The sequence below is a fragment of the Juglans microcarpa x Juglans regia genome, chromosome 2D (assembly GCF_004785595.1).
Source record: "Juglans microcarpa x Juglans regia isolate MS1-56 chromosome 2D, Jm3101_v1.0, whole genome shotgun sequence".
Taxonomy (NCBI): domain Eukaryota; kingdom Viridiplantae; phylum Streptophyta; class Magnoliopsida; order Fagales; family Juglandaceae; genus Juglans; species Juglans microcarpa x Juglans regia.
The window spans coordinates 21,062,583-21,084,374 of NC_054596.1; the positions used below are offsets into that span (position 1 = coordinate 21,062,583).

Genomic DNA, 21,792 nt, shown 5'->3' on the forward strand with positions numbered 1-21,792 from the left:
AAGTACTTTGATACCATAATAGAAAATATAAAATATAATAAAAATTGAAATATATATATATAAGAGAATGAGGGAGAAAGACTATTAGAACTACATTTATTTAATTGATTATTATCTGATTTGATGTCATAATTATTAAATCAAGAGATTTAATTTTTAAAGATAATTTACCTCATATAATCTCTAGGTACTTTTCTATAAATAGGGATCAATTATATCCAACATCCCTACAGTTAAACTAGAATTATAGTACTCTTACTTAAGTCATTCCATCCACGCATCTCTCATCCCTAAGAAAAAATGGAAAAGATCCAGCACAGCCATGTAGAAGTAAGAGGACGCAAGCTTCGTGTAGCCCAAATTAATGTCACCGGTATGACCCATATGCTTATATATGTTTCACTTAGTTCAATTTTGATTTTCTGCTTTCTATGATGATGATCATGAATGGTTTTTGGAAGGTGAAAAGGCGGTGATGTTCTTGCATGGGTTCCCTGAAATATGGTACATGTGGAGGCACCAGATGATTGCTGCTGCAAACGCTGGTTACCGAGCAATATCCATAGATTTCAGGGGCTATGGATTGTTTGAACAGCCACCTGAGCCAGAAAATGCTACTTTCAAATACCTTGTTGATGATGTTATTAGCCTTCTTAACTCTCATGGGAATCAATAAGGTAATATTGAGCCATTCATTTCACTTCCCTGGTAAACTACTGCTTGAATATCTGATTCAAAAACAGGAAAGCAACTTTGTCACACACTCCAAAGAAGATTCTAGAATCAATAAGAAGAGACAGAGAATAGAGAGAGAATTTAGAGAGAGAGAAAGTGTCCAAATTGTATATGTATTCTTCAATGATTAAAATGTACATACTGAGTCCCTTTTTCTACATTCGTATGTTAATGTAGCTAATGTATCTAATGGGCCCATAATGGGCTTACTGACTTATACAAGCTTATTCGATAGTCTGCTTCTACTCCTCAAGGCCCGTGCAATTAAGCCCAATACTAAAGCCCATGCAACCCAGCCCCAATATCATGCCGTCTCTTCTTCACTCTAAATGTCCAATGTCTTCCTGTATCATTTACCCTAGCCGCTCGTGACATTACCCCTTCACAAAACACCTTGCCCACAAGGTGTGGGTAGGCCGCCGTCAGCAATTGAAACTCCTCCCAAGTGGAATCTTCCGCCGCCTGACCTTGCCATCTGACCAACACGTCGACAACAACCCGATTATTATGTTTCCCAAGTCTTCGATTAAGGATCTCCGCCGGTTTTGGCTTTATGATGCCCGATACGTCTACGGGAGGTAACTGAGGGAGAACTATCACAGACAAGCCTAACTTGCGCTTCAGTTGGGACACATGAAATACTAGGTGAACTTGAGATAAAGTTGGAAGGTCCAAACGATGAGCGACGGTTCCAATCTTCTAAAGTACTCAAAAAGGTCAGTAAAATCTCAGAGCCAACTTTAAGTATCAACGCTAAGCCACCAAAGACTGTCTATAAGGTTGCAACCTTAGGTAAATAAAATCCCCTTCAGAAAAAAAATATGTTCTTTCCCTTTAAGATCGACAAACTTCTTCATTCGATTTTAGGCTCGAAGCAGGTTATCCTTCAACAAACGGAGCATCTGATCTCGATCTAATAGCTGTTGATCGACTTCAGCCACACGAGTGGTCCCTGGCATGTAAGACATAAGCCGTGGAGGTGGAACCCCATACAAAGCTTGGAATGGAGACATCTTCGTGGATGCATGCATTGAGGTATTACACCAATATTCTGCTTGTGGTATCCATTACACCCAATCCTTCAGGCGATCCCCAACAAAGCATCTCAGATAGTTTTCTAATGTTTTGTTCACAGCCTTAGACTGTCCATCCATTTGTGGATGATAGGCAGTGCTATGACATAACTGGACATCATGAAGCTTAAAAAAGCTCTCTCCAAAATGTGCTAGTAAACACAGGGTCTCTATCTGAAACAATAGACTTAGGGAAGCCATGTAACCTGAAGATATTTTGTAAGAATAATTTGGCAATTGTCTTAGCCGTGTAAGGATGATACAAAGACACAAAATGGTTGTATTTAGTTAATCTATCAACTACCACCCACAAAACTAAGTGACCTTCAGAAACTAGCAGGCCTTCAATAAAATCCATTGAGATATCTGTCCATGATAAATTTGGAATAGGCAAGGGTTGTAACAGCCCATTAGGTAAAGCTTGTTCCACTTTGACCCTTTGACAAATATCACAACTCTTCACAAACTCCTTAACAACCTTCTTGAGCCCTAGCCAAAAAAAAAAATCGTACAATGTTTTATCCACACCAAAATGTTCCCCTTCTGCACTGCTATGTAGCAATTGCAAAATCTTAAGGATGAACATAGGATCCTTGGGTAGGTAAAGTCTACCTTTATAGAACAGTAAGTCTCCTCTCATAGAAAACTTAAAGAAGAAACTTGGCAATCAGTCACCCTCCTAAGCAACTCTTGTAGATCCTTGTCTCTAGAATAGCTCTTCTTGAGTTCAGTCACACAACTCACAGTAGGAAATGAGATGAGAAACAAGGAAATTGATTTTTCACATTGCCTTGAGAGTGCATCTACCACTCTATTATTCACTCATTTCTTCTATTCAACAATAAAATCATAACCTAGAAGTTTAGTAATTCACCTTTGTTGCATAGGGGTGCCCACCCTTTGCTCCAAAAGGTACTTCAGGCTTTGATGATCAGTCTTAATAACAAAGGACTGGCCTAGTAGATAAGGCCTCCATCTTTGAACTACTGACACTAGGGCTAGTTATTACTTCTCATAGGTAGATAGAGCTAGGGCTCTACCCTTCAAAGCTTGGCTGAAAAATGCCACTGGTCTGGATTCCTGCATCAAAACAACCCCAATCCTTATACCCAAAGCATCACATTCAATAACAAACTCTTTAGAAAAATTAGGAAGGGCCAAAACTGGTGGTTGAGTCACTGCCACTTTCAATTTCTCAAAAGCTTCTTGTGCTTCAATTGACCATGCAAAGTTGTTTTTCTTGAGTAAAGCAGTAAGAGGAGCAGTAATACTCCCATATCCCCTAATAAATTTCCTGTAATAGCCAGTTAAACCCAAAAAGCCTCTCCAAGACTTAATGGAAGCAGGGGCTGGCCAATCAACCGTAGCTTGTAGCTTAGCTGGATTTGCCCTTACACCATTCATAGACACCAAGTGCCCCAAATAATCCACCTCAGCACAACAAAGTATGCACTTACTCCTCTTGGCAAATAACTGGTTTTCCTTCAAAATATCTAGTGTAATCTTCAAATGTTGCACATGCTCAGCCTCAGTTTTACTATACACTAGAATATTATAAAAAAAATACTAGAATAAACTTCCTCAAATAGGGCTTAAAAACATAATTCATCAAGGACTGAAATGTAGAGGTTGCATTAGTCAAGCCAAAAGGCATGACTAAAAATTCGTAATGACCCTCATGAGTCCTAAAAGCTATTTTAGGGATATCTTCATCCCTTACACGAATCTAGTGGTAACCAGATCGTAAATTTAGTTTAGAATAAACTTTTGAACCACACAATTCATCAAGTAATTCTTCCACAACTGGAATAGGAAACTTATCTTTTACCACTGATCGCTATTCAAAGCACGATAATCAATGTACATTCTCCAGCTTCCATCCGCCTTCCTCACAAGTAAAACTGGAGATGAATAAAGACTCTGGCTTGGCCGTATTACTCTGGTTTGCAGCAATTCCTTGACAATCTTTTCAATTTCTTCTTTTTGAAAATATGGATAACGATAAGGCCTAATTGATATAGCCTTTGACTCAGGTTTAAGATAGATAGAATGATCATGAGATCTGTTAGGAGGTAGCCCTTTAGGCTCAGCAAAAATCTCCTTGTAAGTAGACAAAAGCTCCTGAATAGCTTGAGAAAGCTTTTCCACTTCTAGTTGCCCCTCTATCAACTGCAACACTATCCGTTTTTTCTCCAACTTTCCCATCTTAAAACTGGAAGACTCTTCCACTAATTTGAACTGGTTCATTCCCTTCAACACAATCTGTTTGCCTAAGTGGAAAAATTGCATAGTCAATTCTTTAAAATTTCACAATATGTTGCCCAATGTTTGCAACCATTGTATTCCCAAAACATCACAGTCAGCCAATACTAAAACAAATGCATCCATAGTGAACATTGTTCCTGTATTAACATGGGAACTGTAGAACAGCTTCCCTCACTTACAATTTTCTCTCCATTAGCAACATTCACCTTTACTTTATCATTTTTATTCAACTTAAACTGCACCTTATCCACCACTGATGGATCCACAAAGTTGTGGGTACTACCAGTGTCAATTAAGATCACCACCCAATTCTTACCAATTCTTACCTTAATTCTCAGGTTTCCCTTCATTCTCCATAACACACAGAATTATTTTCTTCCTTCCCTTCAGCATTTAGAACTTCAGGATATTTATCCACAATTTCTTCAATCAAGAACAATTTTGGACTTCTACACTTATGGCCAGAAATCCATTTTGATTCACAATAGTAACAAAGACCTTTTTCTCTTCTATCTTTCATCTAAGATTGAGAAATTTTCTAGACTGGTAAACTAGTCATTCCAGAATTTCTACTATTGTCACTTCCAAGGTTCTTGCTCGTGTCAACACTAGAACCCCATGCACCTCTGGCTCCCACATTAGAGTTAAAACTCCCATGACTTCTTGAAAACTTCTTACTGACTTGCACATGCTCCTCTTGTATCTTGGCAAGCCCATAGGCAGTCAAAAGTGATGTAGGACTGAACATCCTAACTGATAGTCTTTTTTCATCTTTAAGACCACTCAAGAAACAACTTAGTTTGTAACTTTCTGACAGCCCTCTCTATCGATTAGACAAAACCTCAAACTTCTCTTTATACCCCTCCACTGAATTAGTTTGTGTTAGCCTTGTTAAGGCCTCCATAGGATCATCATAAGAATTAGCCCCAAACCTCATCAACAAGGCTTTAACAAATACATCACAATCCGTCAAGAAACCAGATTCCTCCAAATCTTGAAACCAGATAAGGGCCCTGCCCTCCATGTGAAAAGATAATAAAGATAATTTTTGTTGAGGTATTGTATTATGGTAAGCCAAGAAATGATTAACTTTGTACAACCATCCTGCTAGATCCTCCCCATTGAAGGTAGGAAAATCGAGCTTCACATACCTGGTATGACTCCCATGAACAACTTCTAGATTTTGATGATCTTCACTGTGACTTTCTACTGAAGATATGTCCACATTTTTGTTGTGATTAACTCTTTGTATTTCTGTAGTTAATCCTTTTAACTGCATGACTAAGGACTCCAAAGTTCTCTGCTGAGTGTCGAACAAACGTTTCAAAGATCCAACCTCCATTTCCAAAGCCTTTGGGTGAGATTCAACAGATTTCTTGAATGTAGAGAATGAATCTTGAAGCTAATTTAAGCGTGTTCCTTCTGCCATGTTGAAGAAAAAAGAGAGACTGATCGAGAGTCTCTGATACCAACTGTCACACGCTCCAGAGAAGATCTAGAATCAAGAAAAAGAGAGAGAGAATAGAGAGAGAAAGTGTCCAAATTGTATTTGTATTCTTCAATGATTAAAATGTACATACTGAGTCCCTTTTTATTCATCTATATGCTAATGTAGCTAATGTATCTAATGGACCCATAATGGGCTTACTGACTTATACAAGCTTATTTGATAGTCTGCTTCTACTCCTCAAAGCCTGATACTAAAGCCCATGCAACCCAGCCCCAATATCATGTCGTCTCTTCTTCACTGTGAATATCCAATGTCTTCCCGCATCTATTGCCCTAGCCACCCGTGACAAACTTCCTTGATAGAGCATTCACATTGGTCTATGCATATGTATATGCAAAGTCATATTTGCATAATATGACCTTAAAATCCTCTACATTGGCTTATACATATCTAAATATTTAATTAGCTATGAACAGTGCTTATCTAAATTTGGATAACTACTATTCACTCTACAAAACATATTTTAATGATTATTTCTCTCTTCTCACACTCTCTCTCTCACAATCCTTTCTTTTTCTCCCTCTCCCTCCTTCAACAACACAACAAACATTCACGTGCACATTCATTTTATTATTATAATATATTATATTTTCTTTTTTCATTTTATTATATTTTTAATATAATATATAAAAAAATATAATTTTTTATTATTACATTTGTATTATTAATATCAAATGTATATAGTGGATGTTAATTGTAAAATATATATAAAAAAATTGATTTTAGCAAAAAATTAATAATAATATTTTCTTATTATTTTGTCTCAAATATGCATAAGTTAATGTGAAAATTTTATTTGAATGGCAAAGTGGTTACGTAAAAGAGGTAATTTTATATGTACATATACATAGATTAATATTAATGCTCTTAATAGTCGAGTCATATGCCTTGGTAATGGTGAATGAATTTCTGCTGATCAACCCATCCATACCTGCTTACTGCGCCGTTTCACTAGTAAGCGAGTCTTTAAACAACAACAACAATCCTAGTCAAATCCACCAATCCTCCTGTACTATAGAGTTTCTGAAAGTATTATCCATTCTTGAAATCAGAGGAAGATATCATTTTATTTGTTTTCTTTTTGTTCGTAGCAGCAAATAAATCATTCCAAGCAACGTCACAATCATATGCTGCCAAATCGTTTTAAAATTCAACTCAGGCTTCATTTTGTCAATTGTGGTGCATTATTCCTATTGACAAAATGCACATTCACCGATGGAATTGACCTCAAATGGGAGCTTATCAGTGAACCTTGTGAGGTCCATAATTGAGGGTAAGATGTGACTGCCAAAATGTCCCATAGAGCCACTTTACCGTGTATGCAAGACTTGAGAGACAGATTGAAAACATCTAGTAACTTGGGACATTTTGTCATCACCTAAGAAACTTGGGTTTCTGACTCGTTTTGTCAATCTCGCTTTCCATCTAGATTGAATTCATTCATAATTCTTTTAGAAATAACAAGTAAAAATAAGAAAATGAATTCAGAAGCTTGGCAGGCTTTTATTGTGGGAAGGACTTCGGAGCGATGCCGACATACCTATTAGCAGCTGTCCACCCACAAAGGATGACAGGCATTATAACACGTGTGGTTTGAATTTGAAGATGAGTTAAAATAAATTATAAATAATAATAAAATGAATTATAAATAGTAATAAAATTTATGAGTTAAAATTAATGAATAGTAATAAAATAAATTAAAATCAATTGAGATAAATTGCGAATACAAATCGAAGTGTTCCTTTCATAGTGCCTGGTACTGCTGAATTCAAGAATCATCTCCTTCCTGAAGGCTTCTATGTATCAAGGTGGCAGGTATATGTAATAATTTAGACCTTAACATGGAAGGTCTTGGAACGAACTCTAGTTATAATATTCTAGAATACATCCTTAAACTCATAAGTGCTATGAATACTGTCATATTGACCGTATTCATTGCCAATTCATATAAATAATACCAGGAGCCAGGGAGGGCAGAAGCGGACTTTGGCCGGTTTGATGTGAAGACAGTGATAAGGAACATTTACACTCTTCTCGGGAAGTGAGGTACCTGTAGCAGCCAAGGATCAAGAAATCATGGACTTGTATGACCCATCTCCACCTCTTCCACCATGGTTCTCCGAGGAAGATCTCTCAGTCTATGCATCCTTATATGAGAAATCTGGATTTCGATTTGCATTGCAGGTTCCATACAGGTAAAGAAAGTCCACCCAAGTAGTTAGGCACTGTTAAGGCCTCGTTTGTTAATTTCTATAAACAAGAGAGAAAGGAAACCGACAAAATAAAACCAAACAACCTAACCTTATTTGATTTTGATAAAACCGACAAAATTTCCCAAAACTATTGACATTCAGACATTTTTTTCCTTGTTATTCCTTAATTTGGTGCAGATGCTTGAGCGATGGCTATGGTATAACTGATCCAAAAGTCAAAGCTCCATCGCTGCTAATTATGGGTGAGAAGGACTATGTCTGGAAATGTCCAGGATAGAGGACTGTATAAGGGTTGGGGCCATGAAGCAGAATGTACCTGATTTAGAAATCACATTCGTAACTGAAGGGAACCATTTTGTTCATGAACAACTTCCGCAGCAGGTGAATCACCTCATCATCACCTTCCTCGACAAGCATAGTGCCTGATGAGGATACTCTACCCTGAGCTACAACAATAAATCCGATACTTTGAAAAATAGATTGCCTATAAGGCATATGCTAATGGTTCGTCTAAATTTCATTTTAGCATGGGAATAAGCACCATAACCTCTTTCAATTACTCTTTCAACTCCTGTGTGCGATTACTTTAAAAACAATGCATATGGTGTATGTTAGTGTCCAGATTAGTAAGATGGCACCTACACATTCATGCCTGCAACTTGATAACGAAAAAGTGTTCATTGATTAAAAGGTAATTATTCATAAAAGCTCTCGTTTTGTCATCTGTATTTGCTTATAATTAGCTTGACCTGGGACAGGAAACTTATACTTTTTCATGTGTTATTTTGTCATCTCCATTCACTTAGCTTAACCTACCTCCATACCTGGATTTAGAACGTTACACCGATGGGCATCAGACATGAACTTGGTGGAAAAAATGGCTAAGAGAGCAATGCAGGTGTCCGGGGACAAACAGAGAGAAGACAAGCGCAAAGCATCAAAAACATGGCACACATGAAAAGAAAATAAGCAAATTGTGAACCCCAAATCCAAGTGGAAACCATGTCAAACACTTCTAGGTTTGGATAAGCTCATCGACATTGCATATGCATCTGGAAGTGTAAACACTGTTTAAGGCCATTGTAACAGCAGCTTAATTAAGAAACACAGTAATGATACAAATTTAGGAAGGAATAACTCCGGATGTTGTTATATGATGTATAGACATCGTCATCATATTTAGAAGCTTTGCCGACATCTCTCGAGCATAAAATGCATCACGTTTAAAGCTTTCACAGGTAAACTCAAAATCAGCTTGTTTAAAGAGGTAAAGTTTAACATGAGATTCCCACTAGGAAATAACACGATTGCAACGGTTTGAACTAAAATTTGATCAGATTAAATATACAAGAACTGAATATTGTGAGCAAACTAATTTTTTATACATAAGGCCTCCCTTCCATTGTATAAATATTTTTAGAGATCATAAGCTGGAAATTTAGCCTGAGAGGGATCGATCAAGTCAAGAAAAAGATAAGCCATGCCTCCAGTCCCTTCAAACAATGAGTAGGGGTTATCACCTCCATGCATCTCTCCCTCTGCAATGAGTTTGTGGGCTCTGTCGAGTAGAAAGCAAGAAAAAGCTTTAGCCCTGTATAAGAACTCAACATTGCCTGTAAGTTGGTAAAGTGAGAGGAACACATATGCATTCCCACTAATGCCATGACAAATCCCAACTCGCTTGAGCAGCCCGCGATTCCACACTAACTCTGCTGCATCTGCAGCTGCTTTCAGAAATTCATCATCTCCAAAAACCTGAGCGCACATAATAGCTTTAATTCAACAGAATGCAGTTAAAAAAAGAGAGGAGAAAGGAAAGAATATCAGAACAAGATGCTTATTTTTTTCTTATAAGTTAAGAACAAGACTCCAATTTAAGTTCACTCATAAAGGGAAATACAAGAATAAACCTTTTGTTAATAAGATAATTACACCAGCAATCTTCTCTTAAGTTAACCAACTTAAATTGTGCAGGCCAAAGAATTAGAAAAATTGCAAGTGCTACATTATTGAGATAAGTGAAAATACGATTAAGCCAAGCAAGTGTTTGAAACCGCACTACAAGGACTTAAGTTGTTCAACATATAGCCCTGAGCATGGCTTTGACTGCGACTGCAGGAATGGGATGCGCCCGCAGTGGGAGCCCCCCTTGACCTTTCATGTCCAGCCTAAATTAGGCTGGACACTACAATTGCATTGAAGTGGCCAAACGGCCACTTCATTACAAGATGAGAGGCTGGCCTTTAAAAACCAGCAAAGGGGGCACGGACAAACAAGCTCATGGAGAGTTCCTTCCATTTTGTCCATTGTTCTAATCTCTCTCTCAACTATCTTAATTCTCTCTAGTCCGGCATTTAGGCTGTAGAATTTGTTAGTGTTGCTCTGGTATTACCAGGTAGCACACTACCATCGACGAGGATGATTTCGGACAAAAAAAAAAACCGTGAAACAACCACACTCGATCTATGATTTGCCGCTCAAGGTAAATGTTTCCGCTATGTACTCTAATCTATTTTTCCTGCTTTGGTATCAGAGCCAAAGTCGGTTGTTCCCAATTTAAATTTTGATAGTATTTTTTTTTTCCAAAATTTTTTGAGATGCTGTGTATGCTGGAATTTTTTTTCTTTCCCGAGTGCATGAGACGGCACAATTCTAACCATACCACATGAGCGAAGGTTTATGTAACGTTCGCCACTTGATGGATGCCGAGCATTGTCAATGCGACCAAAGGACCTGTGCACATTGGAGGGTACTGTGAAACCCGGTGCTACGAGTGCTGCAGGAGACACCAGTGCACACCACATGGGTGTTGCACACAGTGCAAATCATGGGTGCTACAAGCATGGATGCCATGTCCATCACCTTTGTGGGCAGCGGCGTGCACCTGAGGTGCTGCAGCACCAGGTGCTGATGCTGTGGATCAAGCAGGGCGGTACACAGCATTGTGACAGTGCGCATTGCACCCATGAGCATCGATGGTGCACAATGTGCAGAGCTCGCAACGTGGCTCACGAGTTGTTCCGTCACACGCAGAGCTGAGTGCACCATAATGGAACAGCGACAGGAAGCAGCAGCACTGCCGTGAAGGGCTGCTCTACAGCACAACCAAGAGCAGAGCTATCGGCAGCACCGTGCTGTGTTGCTCATGGCTCTGCCCACACCAGCATGCAGCGCCATACATGGAGCAGCACAGCGCCAGTTGGTTGCAGCGCCGAATGTGGTTCTGAGCAGCACCAGCTGGGTGCAGCAATGCACATGGCGTTACGCAGCACCAGATGGGTGAAGCGCACTGCCCATGGTGCTGCGCATAGGCAGCGCCTGTGCATCGCTGCCACGGTGCAGTGCTGCAAACTGTGATGCTTGGGGCAGTGCCGCCATGGCGCTGCACTGCCGCTACAAATTGTGGCATTGCCATTAATGGCCGCAGCACTGCAACCAGTAGAGGCCAGAAATCTTCTTCCGTTACAGGTAACCGTTGGGTGGAAGAGGATGATGAACAGTGAGGTTCCCTTTTTTGTGATGGATTTGGGCTATGGGCTACAAATGGATTAAGGCCTGTTTTTTTTGGTCTGGACTCAAAACGGATTGGGGCCTATTCTTTAAATCCTTCTAAAACCGGCCCATGCAATGTTTTTGGTTTATTTGAAAAAAAAAAGGACTCCAGGCAGAGTGGGCCGTGAGCTCAACAATTAGAGGCCCAAGCAGGAGCTGGGTGCACAGGAAAGGCGCAGCCCACCGGCTGTGGTCGAACCCAATGGAACTGGATGCACAGGGTAAAGCTCAAAATTTTTGGGGCTAAATGCTTGGATGGTGGTTTGAACCCAAGAACTCCTAGCCCAGACCAGTAAGCTTGACTGTTAGGCTACAGCTCAACTTTGCTATGGATGCTTAAAACTTACATTATATTATTTATACAGCATGGAATTGTGCCATGATATGTCTTTCTGAAATATTTTTTGGCATGCTTATCTAATATTCCATCATTTTGAACATGTGATTATTATTAATTTAGGCATTTTATTTATGTTCTAAGTTGCCTAAATTGCCATTTTTGTGGATAATGGAATTTTTTTGGCCAAGTGTGATTACATGTAAGTATGAGCTTCTTTTATCATTAGTATTTGTTAGGCTACTTTTAGGAATTAGTCTTCAAATTTTTAGGATGTGATAAAATAGAGGAAAGTAGCCCGAGTATGTACAGTCCATGCTTATGATTAGCCCATCTTAGAAGAAATCATTTTAGATGTGACTAACTCAATAGATTGTTTATCCTAATGGGAGTATGGTTGAAATTGATTTGGAATTAATCTCTCATACGATAGAAATTTGCGCAAAAATTAAATTATAAATTAATAATTAGGCATTGTGGCGCAAGAGATGATTAGGAAGCTTAGCGAATTTTCGATCTTGCTACGTGTTAATTATTTTTGTTCTAATTTAGATTGATGCAGCAAATTTCTTATATATGTGTGCAATTAAGAGTGCATAAGATAGTAACTTTGAGATGATTGAGAAGAAAACCTAGAGATTGGGTATGCAACTTAATTGGCGCATTGATTGGGTATGCAACTTAATTGGCACATTGATCTCCTCCATGATCAATAGTTGAAAACAAATGACAATTCTTATGAGTGTCAAATAGTCTTTGACCATTATTGTTGTAAAAACCTCTAAAAGGTCTTGAATGAAATTGTAAGTACGCCCGGAACGCATGCACTACAATTTTCATAGAAGTGGATTGACTAACACATAGAACTAAACCATTATTTTGCCTTTAAGAATCTTGTGCGTAATCACGTGTGATACCCTATATAATAAAAATAAGGATAGGTGGTGTATAGGATCTCACATTATTTGAGAAAGATAAGTTTACTCTTTATAGGATTCCAATGAGACTCCAATTGTATCATTGACTGGTCCTTTTAAAGTATAGGCAATGTAGTTTGGGCCTTCTATTGGAGCGTTACAAATAGTATCAGAGCATATCTCAACTAAAAATGTGAAACTTGAACCGTGTCACCTACAATGGACTAGCCCGACGAGGATGTCGAGAATTTAAAGGAGGGAGATTGTGATACCCCATATGACAAGTATAAGGATAGGTGCTGTATGGGATCCTACATTACTTGAGAATGAGAAGTTTTTGCTCTTTATAGGGTTCCAATGGGGCTCCAATTGTATCATTAACTAGTCCTTTTGGAGTATAGATCATGTAGTTTGACCCTTCCATTAGGGCGTTACATCACGGAAGTTGCACGGTTTTTGTAATGCAAGGATTCATTTCTCTTATATTTGAGATTGAGCATTATAATCTTAACACAACTTTGATTAACTCACATATAAGTAGATACTCTCTAAAATTTGCCAGTATGTCTTGCTAGTGAGGACATTAAGTTGAATGTGCAAGAGTGTTGAAGACATTCTTGACTGGTACATTGATTTAAAAAGTTTTTTCAGTGCACCTCTTTGTGGTATTAGTACTGGTAGTATTGCTCAAGTCTTCTTTATCTCTCGCAAGGACAAGTAGGTCATTGCAGATATATGAATATTTGAGCACCCTTGAGAGTAATGTAAGACCAAGCACCTTAGAGGTTTGCATGGTAACTGAGGCAAAGTCTGAATAATTAGGTATAACTTAATTAAGCCTAAAAATCTTGCTTGTGGTTGTACTGATGCAAGATAGGTTTTAGGTTAAAATAATTTCTCGCAAAGTTTTTTCTCTCTCTCTTATAGTGGAATGAAAAATAAGAAAAGATTGAGTAAGTGAGAAATAAGGATATATCGCTAGTTAGTTGCTAAAACATCAGATATTGCATTTTTTGCACAAAACAATGTTTTTTGTGCTTTGAATGCAATATTAGCGAAATTTATACCTAAATTGATTGAAGACTCCTTGAATACAATGGTGTTAGTAAAAATTTCTAGAGATTTATAAGTTGGATGGTCACTTCTTGACTTAGCGATATTATTTCTCGAGTTGAGAGATGATATACTAAGGGCTAGTTTGGTTACACAAAACCAAACCATCTCATCTTATCTCATATAATTATTACAACTTTCTCAAACTTCCACACAAAATATAATAAACAATTCAACTTTTTCAAATTCTAAAACAAAAATAATATTAAAATTTTATATTATAACAATATTTTATTTAATTTTCAACAAAACATCTCATTTTATCTCATTTGAACTGCGTAACCAAACGAGGCCTAAAATATGCCATGAAGGCATAGGATGATGGGTGTGAAACTCAAAAAATTGAAAGTTTTCTCGCTAATTTGATTAATCTCCTTTATTTAGTAGAGTCAACGAGAAAAAATAATATGAGCATTTTCTATGTTGAAGTTCCTATACATGCACAATAAGGACATGAAATAAGAAAAATTGTCTCATTATATAAATGCGATTCCAAATAGATTTTTTTTAATAGGAAGGAAAATATATTTTTCATATAAAATATTATCTAAATCGCAATTATATGAGCTATATAATGAGGGCAATTATCTCACAACGTATGACTTGCTAAGAATAGAGTTATAAGAGCATTTGTTGTGAAGTGACTATATTTTGGCCAAAATTTAGCCACAGAATTCACTTTTCTCATTATAGCTAGCCACTTTTCATAAACATCAAATAAAAAAACTCTTTAAACTGATCTCTATTGCATTAAAAAAAAATTCTTCTTTATTTTTATTATTTTTATTCTCATAGTAATTGGGATATTTATTCCGTTTTAAAAAATACACAAATTAACATACAATTTACGAGTGCAAAAAAAAGTTTTATGAAATGGGCATTATAGATTTTGTCAGTCAAGTGAACGGAAAAAGTTTAAATTTTGGTTTGGGATGGGATCGTGGAGTACAGGGTCCAAATAATTCATATATATGTAGTAGAATTTGCTGTCCAATTAAATGGTTTCAGTCACTAAAAGAAAGAAAAAGGGGGGGGTGGGGGGAGGGGGGAATAAAAAATGAAAGCTAAAAATCATAGCCTCAGGTTCCCTGTTTTGGGTCTTTAATAAAAAAGGGCCAAGTTTATTGAGTCTAGTCTTTAAATACTTGCAGATTAAAGACAAAAAAAAAAAAATAGAACAACAAAAAAAGGGAGAGCAAAGCGAAAAAGAACTACCATGCCAAAAACATTTGTAATAAAATAATGATAAAGAATAAATAGCAACCCGGATTCACTAGCCATATTTGGCCAGCCCAAATAACCAACAATAAAACCACGATTGATTTAACTAGTTTGATACTTGATGTATTTTGAACTCACTCGCCAAACTTTAGCAGGATTTTAACTTTGGCTAGTTCACTACAAGTGCTCTAAGTCAATTATGGCGCAAAGTAGTTGTTACATCACACTTGGTCTGATGTAATATGTGGTTACAACCTTAATTTAAGCATGTTGCCCTTGGATCAAGTTCATTTGTCTTTTAATAAAGTTGAGTGATTGTGTTATTATTTTTGTGCAAACGTGAATTCAATTATGATGAATATATGGAGAATCTAAACTTAAATATTTTTTTGATGAGTCAAGAAAATCACTCATATTTTCGGCAAGTGTGGGGGTATTGTGATTTGTGGATTTTATTACCAACTGTTTTTTTTTTTTTTTTTTTTTTGAAAAGAACGTTTTATTCCACTTTACCTTAATATTAATATTTTCAAAAATTTTTTATAAAAGATCGCCGAAAATAGTGGGAGTAATTCACCAATAATGGAAGTATACTTTTAAATGAGGGTGTACCACTAGTAATAGTGACTCCCAGAATTTACTAGAATATAAAATCTTCATAATTAGCGTGGTAGTAATATAGCAATATTCTCTCATCACATAAAGACTAAAAGAGAATATCAGTAATATGGCTTCGCTAAAGGTATTGAATTCACATGGTAGGAGTCCTAACATAGAGTTTTAGATTCATTTCACTTATATGATCCAACCTAGAGTTATTGATTTGATTACTAAAGGAAAAGTGGAGTTGATAGAGACATAAATCCATCTCTTTGAACTAAGTTGTCTTTAGATAATCATTGATCACACATTTATTAGAACTTCTCTAGAAGTAGTCAAATAGTTGACTCTCTTAGGAGAATTAGATGGTTAGTTTTGTGATGTTTCAGACACGTAGTACTTTGAACACATGATAGTTGCTTGTACTATTTTGGTACAAAACACATATAAATGTTGCTAGTACTATTTTCATGCAGCGTGAATAGATACGCAATGTATCTAGTCATTATTATTGTCAACCTATTGAATAAAATGGGTTCTTTGGACACTGTTGACAATCCTAGGAAAGTTTCCTCCTAAGAGAGATGTCGATCTAGTTGTCTTAAATTATAAATTGTTGCCTAATGAGTGGTTTTCCATACTATGCGGCTGTGGACATGAGTTTGTGAAAAGTAGCTCAGGCTTCATGTCTTGTGAGACTGTTTACAACAAAAACAATTTCTAGAAACTCTTGTTCAAAATCCATTGACAATTATTGAGATGGTGAATACCAAAGAATCTTTATTTGACTATATTATTTGGTGTTTCAATTATGGTTTGCTCATGGGAGTGAGTTAGAGGTTGAGATTTCATTAGAAGGTAAATATGGCTTATTTGATTAAGTGAGTTTGTGATGTGAATTGGTCAAGTCATTAATAGTAATGGCTAGACTGTTGTGATTGTCCTTAGGGGCAAAGGCCCTAATCACTTTACCCTCAATTAAAAATAAAGTTTGGTTATCTCACATGTTATTAAGTACAAGAGTATGAAACCCTAAAGTTGTGAATTAAGTTTGTTGAATGATATTTATAGTTACCTTGTAGATTCTTAAAAGTCACAATTGGATTTGCTTACTAGAATCTAAGGTTTCTATTATGTTGACCCTAAGTGAGATTCACGATAAATCGTTGACTTCATGGTTGTGCAAAGGCTTTTTATCTATAAATTCAGTCTCTCTTGGTAGGCACATGTTTTTTGGGAGGTTACAACACATGAGATTGCGCATTGAGGGAAATGGTCCTAAAACACCATTTGAGAGTTGTGGTTTAATTATTTGTAGTTGAACATATGATTTCTCTCCCTCTTGTAATTACTAGTCGTGCACATGATAGTGATGTATTCTATGATCATGTGGCCTAACTGTGAGCATTTTGTGAGCACATACATTCATCATGAATTTTGGGGTTATGGTGAAACAAAATATGTCGACAGGCTTAGATCGGCTCTCTCACAAGAGTGACCGCCTCTGGCACTTAGGTAGCGAATGGAGATGAGACATTATGCCCCTTGATGCTTATGTAGCATATAGAGATGGTTGACACAAATATAGATGTCGCATTAGCTAGGCTAAGATGAGGTCTTTGTCATTTGTTAAGGCCAACATGGATATCCCACAATCCATGTAGCCTCTGTTATGCCAAATGCGAGATCTTCTTTGACACTTTGGATAGCGAGCAAATAAAGAGACTCAGGTTAGGAGCTAAGATAACCACTAGACTAATATCTTGACGATGTATTGAGATTAGACATGCGCTCTTTTTAAAAAGAGAAATCTACCATAGCATGTATTTCATACTACATGTGCTTTTACGACCAACCGCAAGAGGAGAGTGAATGGATCCCTGCCTCCTCACCATGTGAGTCCTGTAAGTCATAATCGATCACCTTAATTTATTTATGCCCTTAGAAGACTTTTGACTATATCACAAAGTTGAGGTTTTAGACTTCGTTTGGTTCTCAAACCCATCTCAACTCATTATTACAACTTTTTCAAATTCCAATACAAAATATAATAAACAATTTAACTTTTTCAAATTTTAAAATAATAATAATATTAAAAAATAATATTCTAACAATATTTTATCATCTCAACTCAACTCAGTTCAACATCCAAACGCAACCTTAGTGTCTGTTTGTCTATGACCATGAATGATACGGTCTAAAGAGACATTGATAAGAAAGCGAGTGGAATAAAGTTGAATGACATGAGGGTGAAGGGAAGACTATTTTGTAAACATCAATATTATGTTTGTACTCACTGCTAACAAGTTATGTTGGTTATTGGAAGTTGCGACATAGTTGTGGGTACATCATGTTTTATGGAAATTAAGCATTGCTCTAAGTCATTCAGACTCGAGAGGAATTAGGGATCTTAGACTGATGCAACCAAATGAGTCGGGGCATAACGAGACACTTTTAAGGATGTTGTTATGCTAGTCTTCTGTCAAAAAGACACTTTTACAAGTGTGCTCAATGGTCATAAAACTATTTGCCAGTATGAACTAGGGGTAAAAACTGATGGTTTCAATTCGGTTTCGCTCAAACCGATAACCACTACACATGGATAGAATCGGCCGGGAGGAAAACGGCAATGTCGGTTTCGGTGTGATCCCGATCAATTGTCGGTCCCTTCGGTGTCGCGAATGGTGCGAAACTCAGAAATGGAGAATCGGATATGCGAATCGCGATGAGAGAGAGATGGCTCCCCATGCGAATCACAACCATGCGATGAGAGAGAGAGAGAGAGAGAGAGATACGCCATTGCGTGAGAGAGGAGAGAGAATCGAGAGAAGAAGATCTGAATAAGAAGAAGAGAAGAGGGGGGGGATTAAACCTAAATTGACACAACATCGTTTGGTGTATTAAACCAAACGGCGTTGTTTCATTCTAAATTTTTTTTCTAACTAATACGTGTAAGTGAAACAGCGTCGTTTTATCTAAAATATATATAATTCAAATAATCAGTTGGTTTAGCGGTTCGGTCCAGTTTCAAACTGGGACCGAACCGGACGACGGTGGTTTTGACATAATTTTATCGCCAGCCGACCGGTTCTACGCCAGTTTCAGCCTGTTCTGTGCTCCGGCGGCCGGTCTAAGGCGTTTACAGTCGGTTTTAACGGTTTTTGTACAACCCCTAATATGAACAAGATTGAAAACATATTGAGAGATGCAGACCTAGGACCTTGCCCACTATGTATGAGTGGGAGATGCAGGAATGGGCTGCACCCACAATGGCAGCACCCCTTGTCCTTTCATGTCCAGCCTAATTTTGGCTGGACATTACAATTGCATTGAAGTGGCCATTCATTACAAGATGAGAGGCTAGCCTTTTAAAGCCAACAAAGGAGGGCATAAACAGAAAAGCTCATGGAGAGCTCCTTCCGTTTTGCCCATAGTTCTAATCTCTCTCTCTCTCAACTATCTTATTTCTCTCTAGTCAGGTATTTAGGCTGTGAAATTTGTGAGTGTTAATCTAGTACACTCCATCGACGAGGATGATTTCGAATTAACAACAACATCCGTGGAAATCCATGGAACAACCGCACTCGATCTATAATTTGTTGCTCGAGGTAAACGCTTCCGCTATGTACTCTGATCTAGATTTCTAACATTGACAATCTATGGGAGTACAAAACTAAGTTCGCAACATATCAAGGGCTTCACAATAAACGATCATAATTTCTTTTTATTCACTTCTATAGCATAGATAATTCTCTTATTGCATAACTATTAGCCATAAATTCTTACCTTGGCTGCTTTGACAAGCGTGAGGGCAACTCCAGGAGCTCCATGACACCAATGCACAAGAACATCTCTGTTTCTATCCCCTTCACTAACGAGGTAGTTGCCACTGGGGAAGCGATTATTAATCATGTACCTAAGAGTCTCCTTTACATCCTCAATCTCATCTGGTTTCAAATCCATGTCCATCAAAACATGCATTATCCCAGCTAATCCATGTGCAGCACCCCAATACTTTTCTCCATACCATTCAAACATCAAGGGGCATCTTCCTCTCTTAGCCAATGCTCTTCCATTCTTGATGATTTCATTCACAACTGCACCCTAGACATGTTTAAAAGAAATCACTACCATTCCTATTGAAACAACTAAAAGGATCTCATATAGTTTAATTAATTGGAATGTAAGTCTTACAGTGTATGCAGAAGGAATTGTCCCCGCACCAATATGTTTGTTTATGAACGAGCATGCCCATAAGTACCCAGCTCTCCCATATAACAACTCATCAGGTAGATCTCTTGGCAGCTTAATCTATACTCGAGTCATTCCAAGGATTGCAACCGACAACAAAGGAACAAAAATGCTAAATATTGTTCAACCATTGCATCCATTAGTGAAAATTAAAAACAAAGTACCTCTCTAAATTGAGCCAAATAGTCATTAAGCAGCTGCTCATCACCAGCGTGCTTTGCCACCACTGCCCCAAGTGCGCATACACCAGCTCGCCCACATAGAAAAGTCACATCTCTTCCATCAATGCATCAAATAATGACCATCACTCAGGTAAGCTCCTTCAAAAACTATAACGCAAATTACAGACACCCTCCCTGTAATTAGGAATAATTACAAATCCTCTCCGTGTCCTTTGGAAACCACCACCAAACCCCTCTTTGGTACGGAGTAAAACATAATCTTCATCTTTCCCATCCCAATTGATGGATTATCACATGTTATACGTACGTGTCATGAATAATCATCAATTAGAACGGAGAGCAAGATGATTTCATCTTCTAGCAAACCACAGGAGATTTAGTGCTAGTTTTCAACAGAAAAGGAAATGATTTGTAATCAAACCTAAAAGCAAAAAACTATAGTTTCTAATTTTACTAATCGATATCTCATAAGTTTCATCCAAACCCATCAGACATACATATCTAGATACACACATACACGTAGAGTACCTAGAGTGGAAAGAAGCAGAGTCACAAGCCTTAACAATCTGAGCGCAGAGAGCAAGATCATTCTTGTTGTTAGTGACTAGGTAGGCTTTGAAAAGAAGAAAAGCAGTCCCAAGAGTTCCACAATACAGCGTAAAGTCTTGCATGTGTTGCCCAGTCATTCCCCACGTCTCCAACAAAATCTGAAACAAAACGACATACACTTGATAGGCGTGGAATAAACTCAAGGAAAACGCTTCACAAATAGAGGCGAAGGGAGAGAGTTGTATACAGTTTCTTTGAGGTCCAAAGCGGTGCGTTTAAAGCGCTCAGTGAGAGAATGGTAGGGCATGGAGAGAAGCTTCGTTAGAGAGTCATGGATTGCAGTACTGACAACTGGCTCTTCTTGTTCTTGGGTTTCAGTTGTTGATTCTGCTATGAAGTCTGGCATCAGATTTGGGAAGAAGCGGTCGCCCATTTCTCTGCTTTGTGCAAGAAATCAGTGGGTCGAATTTTCAGTGCAGAGAGAGAGTGAGAAGCCTAGGCTGGAACGGGCTAAGGTAATCTACTTTGCACTCACTATATACATTAGTGGTCTAGTATTATGTGGACAAAATAATTACTTCTAATAATAATTTTTATCTATATTTATTTCTTTTTAATTGTGTTTAGACTTTAGAGTAAGATGTGATTAAATAAATTAACATCAAAGTTAAATTAAATATTTTTATATTATTAGTTTATAATATAAAAAATTAATTAATTTATTATATTTTATATAAAAAATTTAAAAAATTGCAATATATTAATAATTAGATAAAATGAGATAAAATAAATTGTGATCTATTTTAAGGTACCGTTTGGATAGTAAGTTAAGATAAGATTGGTTGAGATAAAAGTTAAAAATTAAATAAAATATTTTTAAAATATTATTTTTTAGTATTATTATTATTTTAGAATTTAAAAAAATTAAAATTTATTATATTTTATATAAACAATTTTGAAAAAATTATAATAATAACATAAAATAAAATAAGATTAAGTTGCATTTCTGTAAATAGTAATAAAAAATAATAATAGTATATTAAATAGTAATAAATAATAATAATAAAATATTTTAAAAATATTTGTACTCAAATTAGGCCTAAATAAAACATGTTCAAAGGATTGGAAAGCAAAGCCAACTCCTTTACTTGGTAAGCACTAGCTCGTTACACATTGCTAAGAGCACTGGCATTGGCTTAGCCAAATGCCAGTGCTCAGTCAAATATGAAGAATTTGTGGGTAAATTCACTGGCATTGGATTAGTAATAACAACT

The 21,792-nt window shown here is 37.0% G+C and overlaps 1 protein-coding gene and 1 pseudogene across 1 annotated transcript; one reads left to right on the top strand and one right to left on the bottom strand.

The window, feature by feature from the left end:
- Positions 1–210: 210 nt before the first annotated feature.
- LOC121251255 lies at positions 211–8,503 on the top strand (annotated as a pseudogene).
- Positions 8,504–8,942: 439 nt separating this feature from the next.
- On the bottom strand, positions 8,943–21,036 carry LOC121250425 (lanC-like protein GCL2). Its single transcript, XM_041149560.1, has 6 exons — positions 20,766–21,036; positions 20,498–20,676; positions 19,952–20,063; positions 19,731–19,847; positions 19,323–19,640; positions 8,943–9,551 (listed from the first exon to the last, which is right to left on the bottom strand). Exons 1-6 carry the CDS (start codon positions 20,949–20,951, stop codon positions 9,213–9,215), a joined length of 1,251 nt encoding a protein of 416 aa, XP_041005494.1. The 5' UTR covers positions 20,952–21,036; the 3' UTR covers positions 8,943–9,212.
- Between the last annotated feature and the right edge of the window lie 756 nt (positions 21,037–21,792).

Excerpts from the sequence above, each read along its gene's own strand:
- LOC121250425 (XM_041149560.1), bottom strand. The coding sequence starts at position 20,951 with ATGGGCGACCGCTTCTTCCCAAATCTGATGCCAGACTTCATAGCAGAA. Across the intron at positions 19,848-19,951 it reads ATTTGGCTCAATTTAGAGAG|ATTAAGCTGCCAAGAGATCT; the intron begins GTACTTTGTTTT and ends ACTCGAGTATAG. Across the intron at positions 9,552-19,322 it reads CGCTTGTCAAAGCAGCCAAG|GTTTTTGGAGATGATGAATT; the intron begins GTAAGAATTTAT and ends ATGTGCGCTCAG.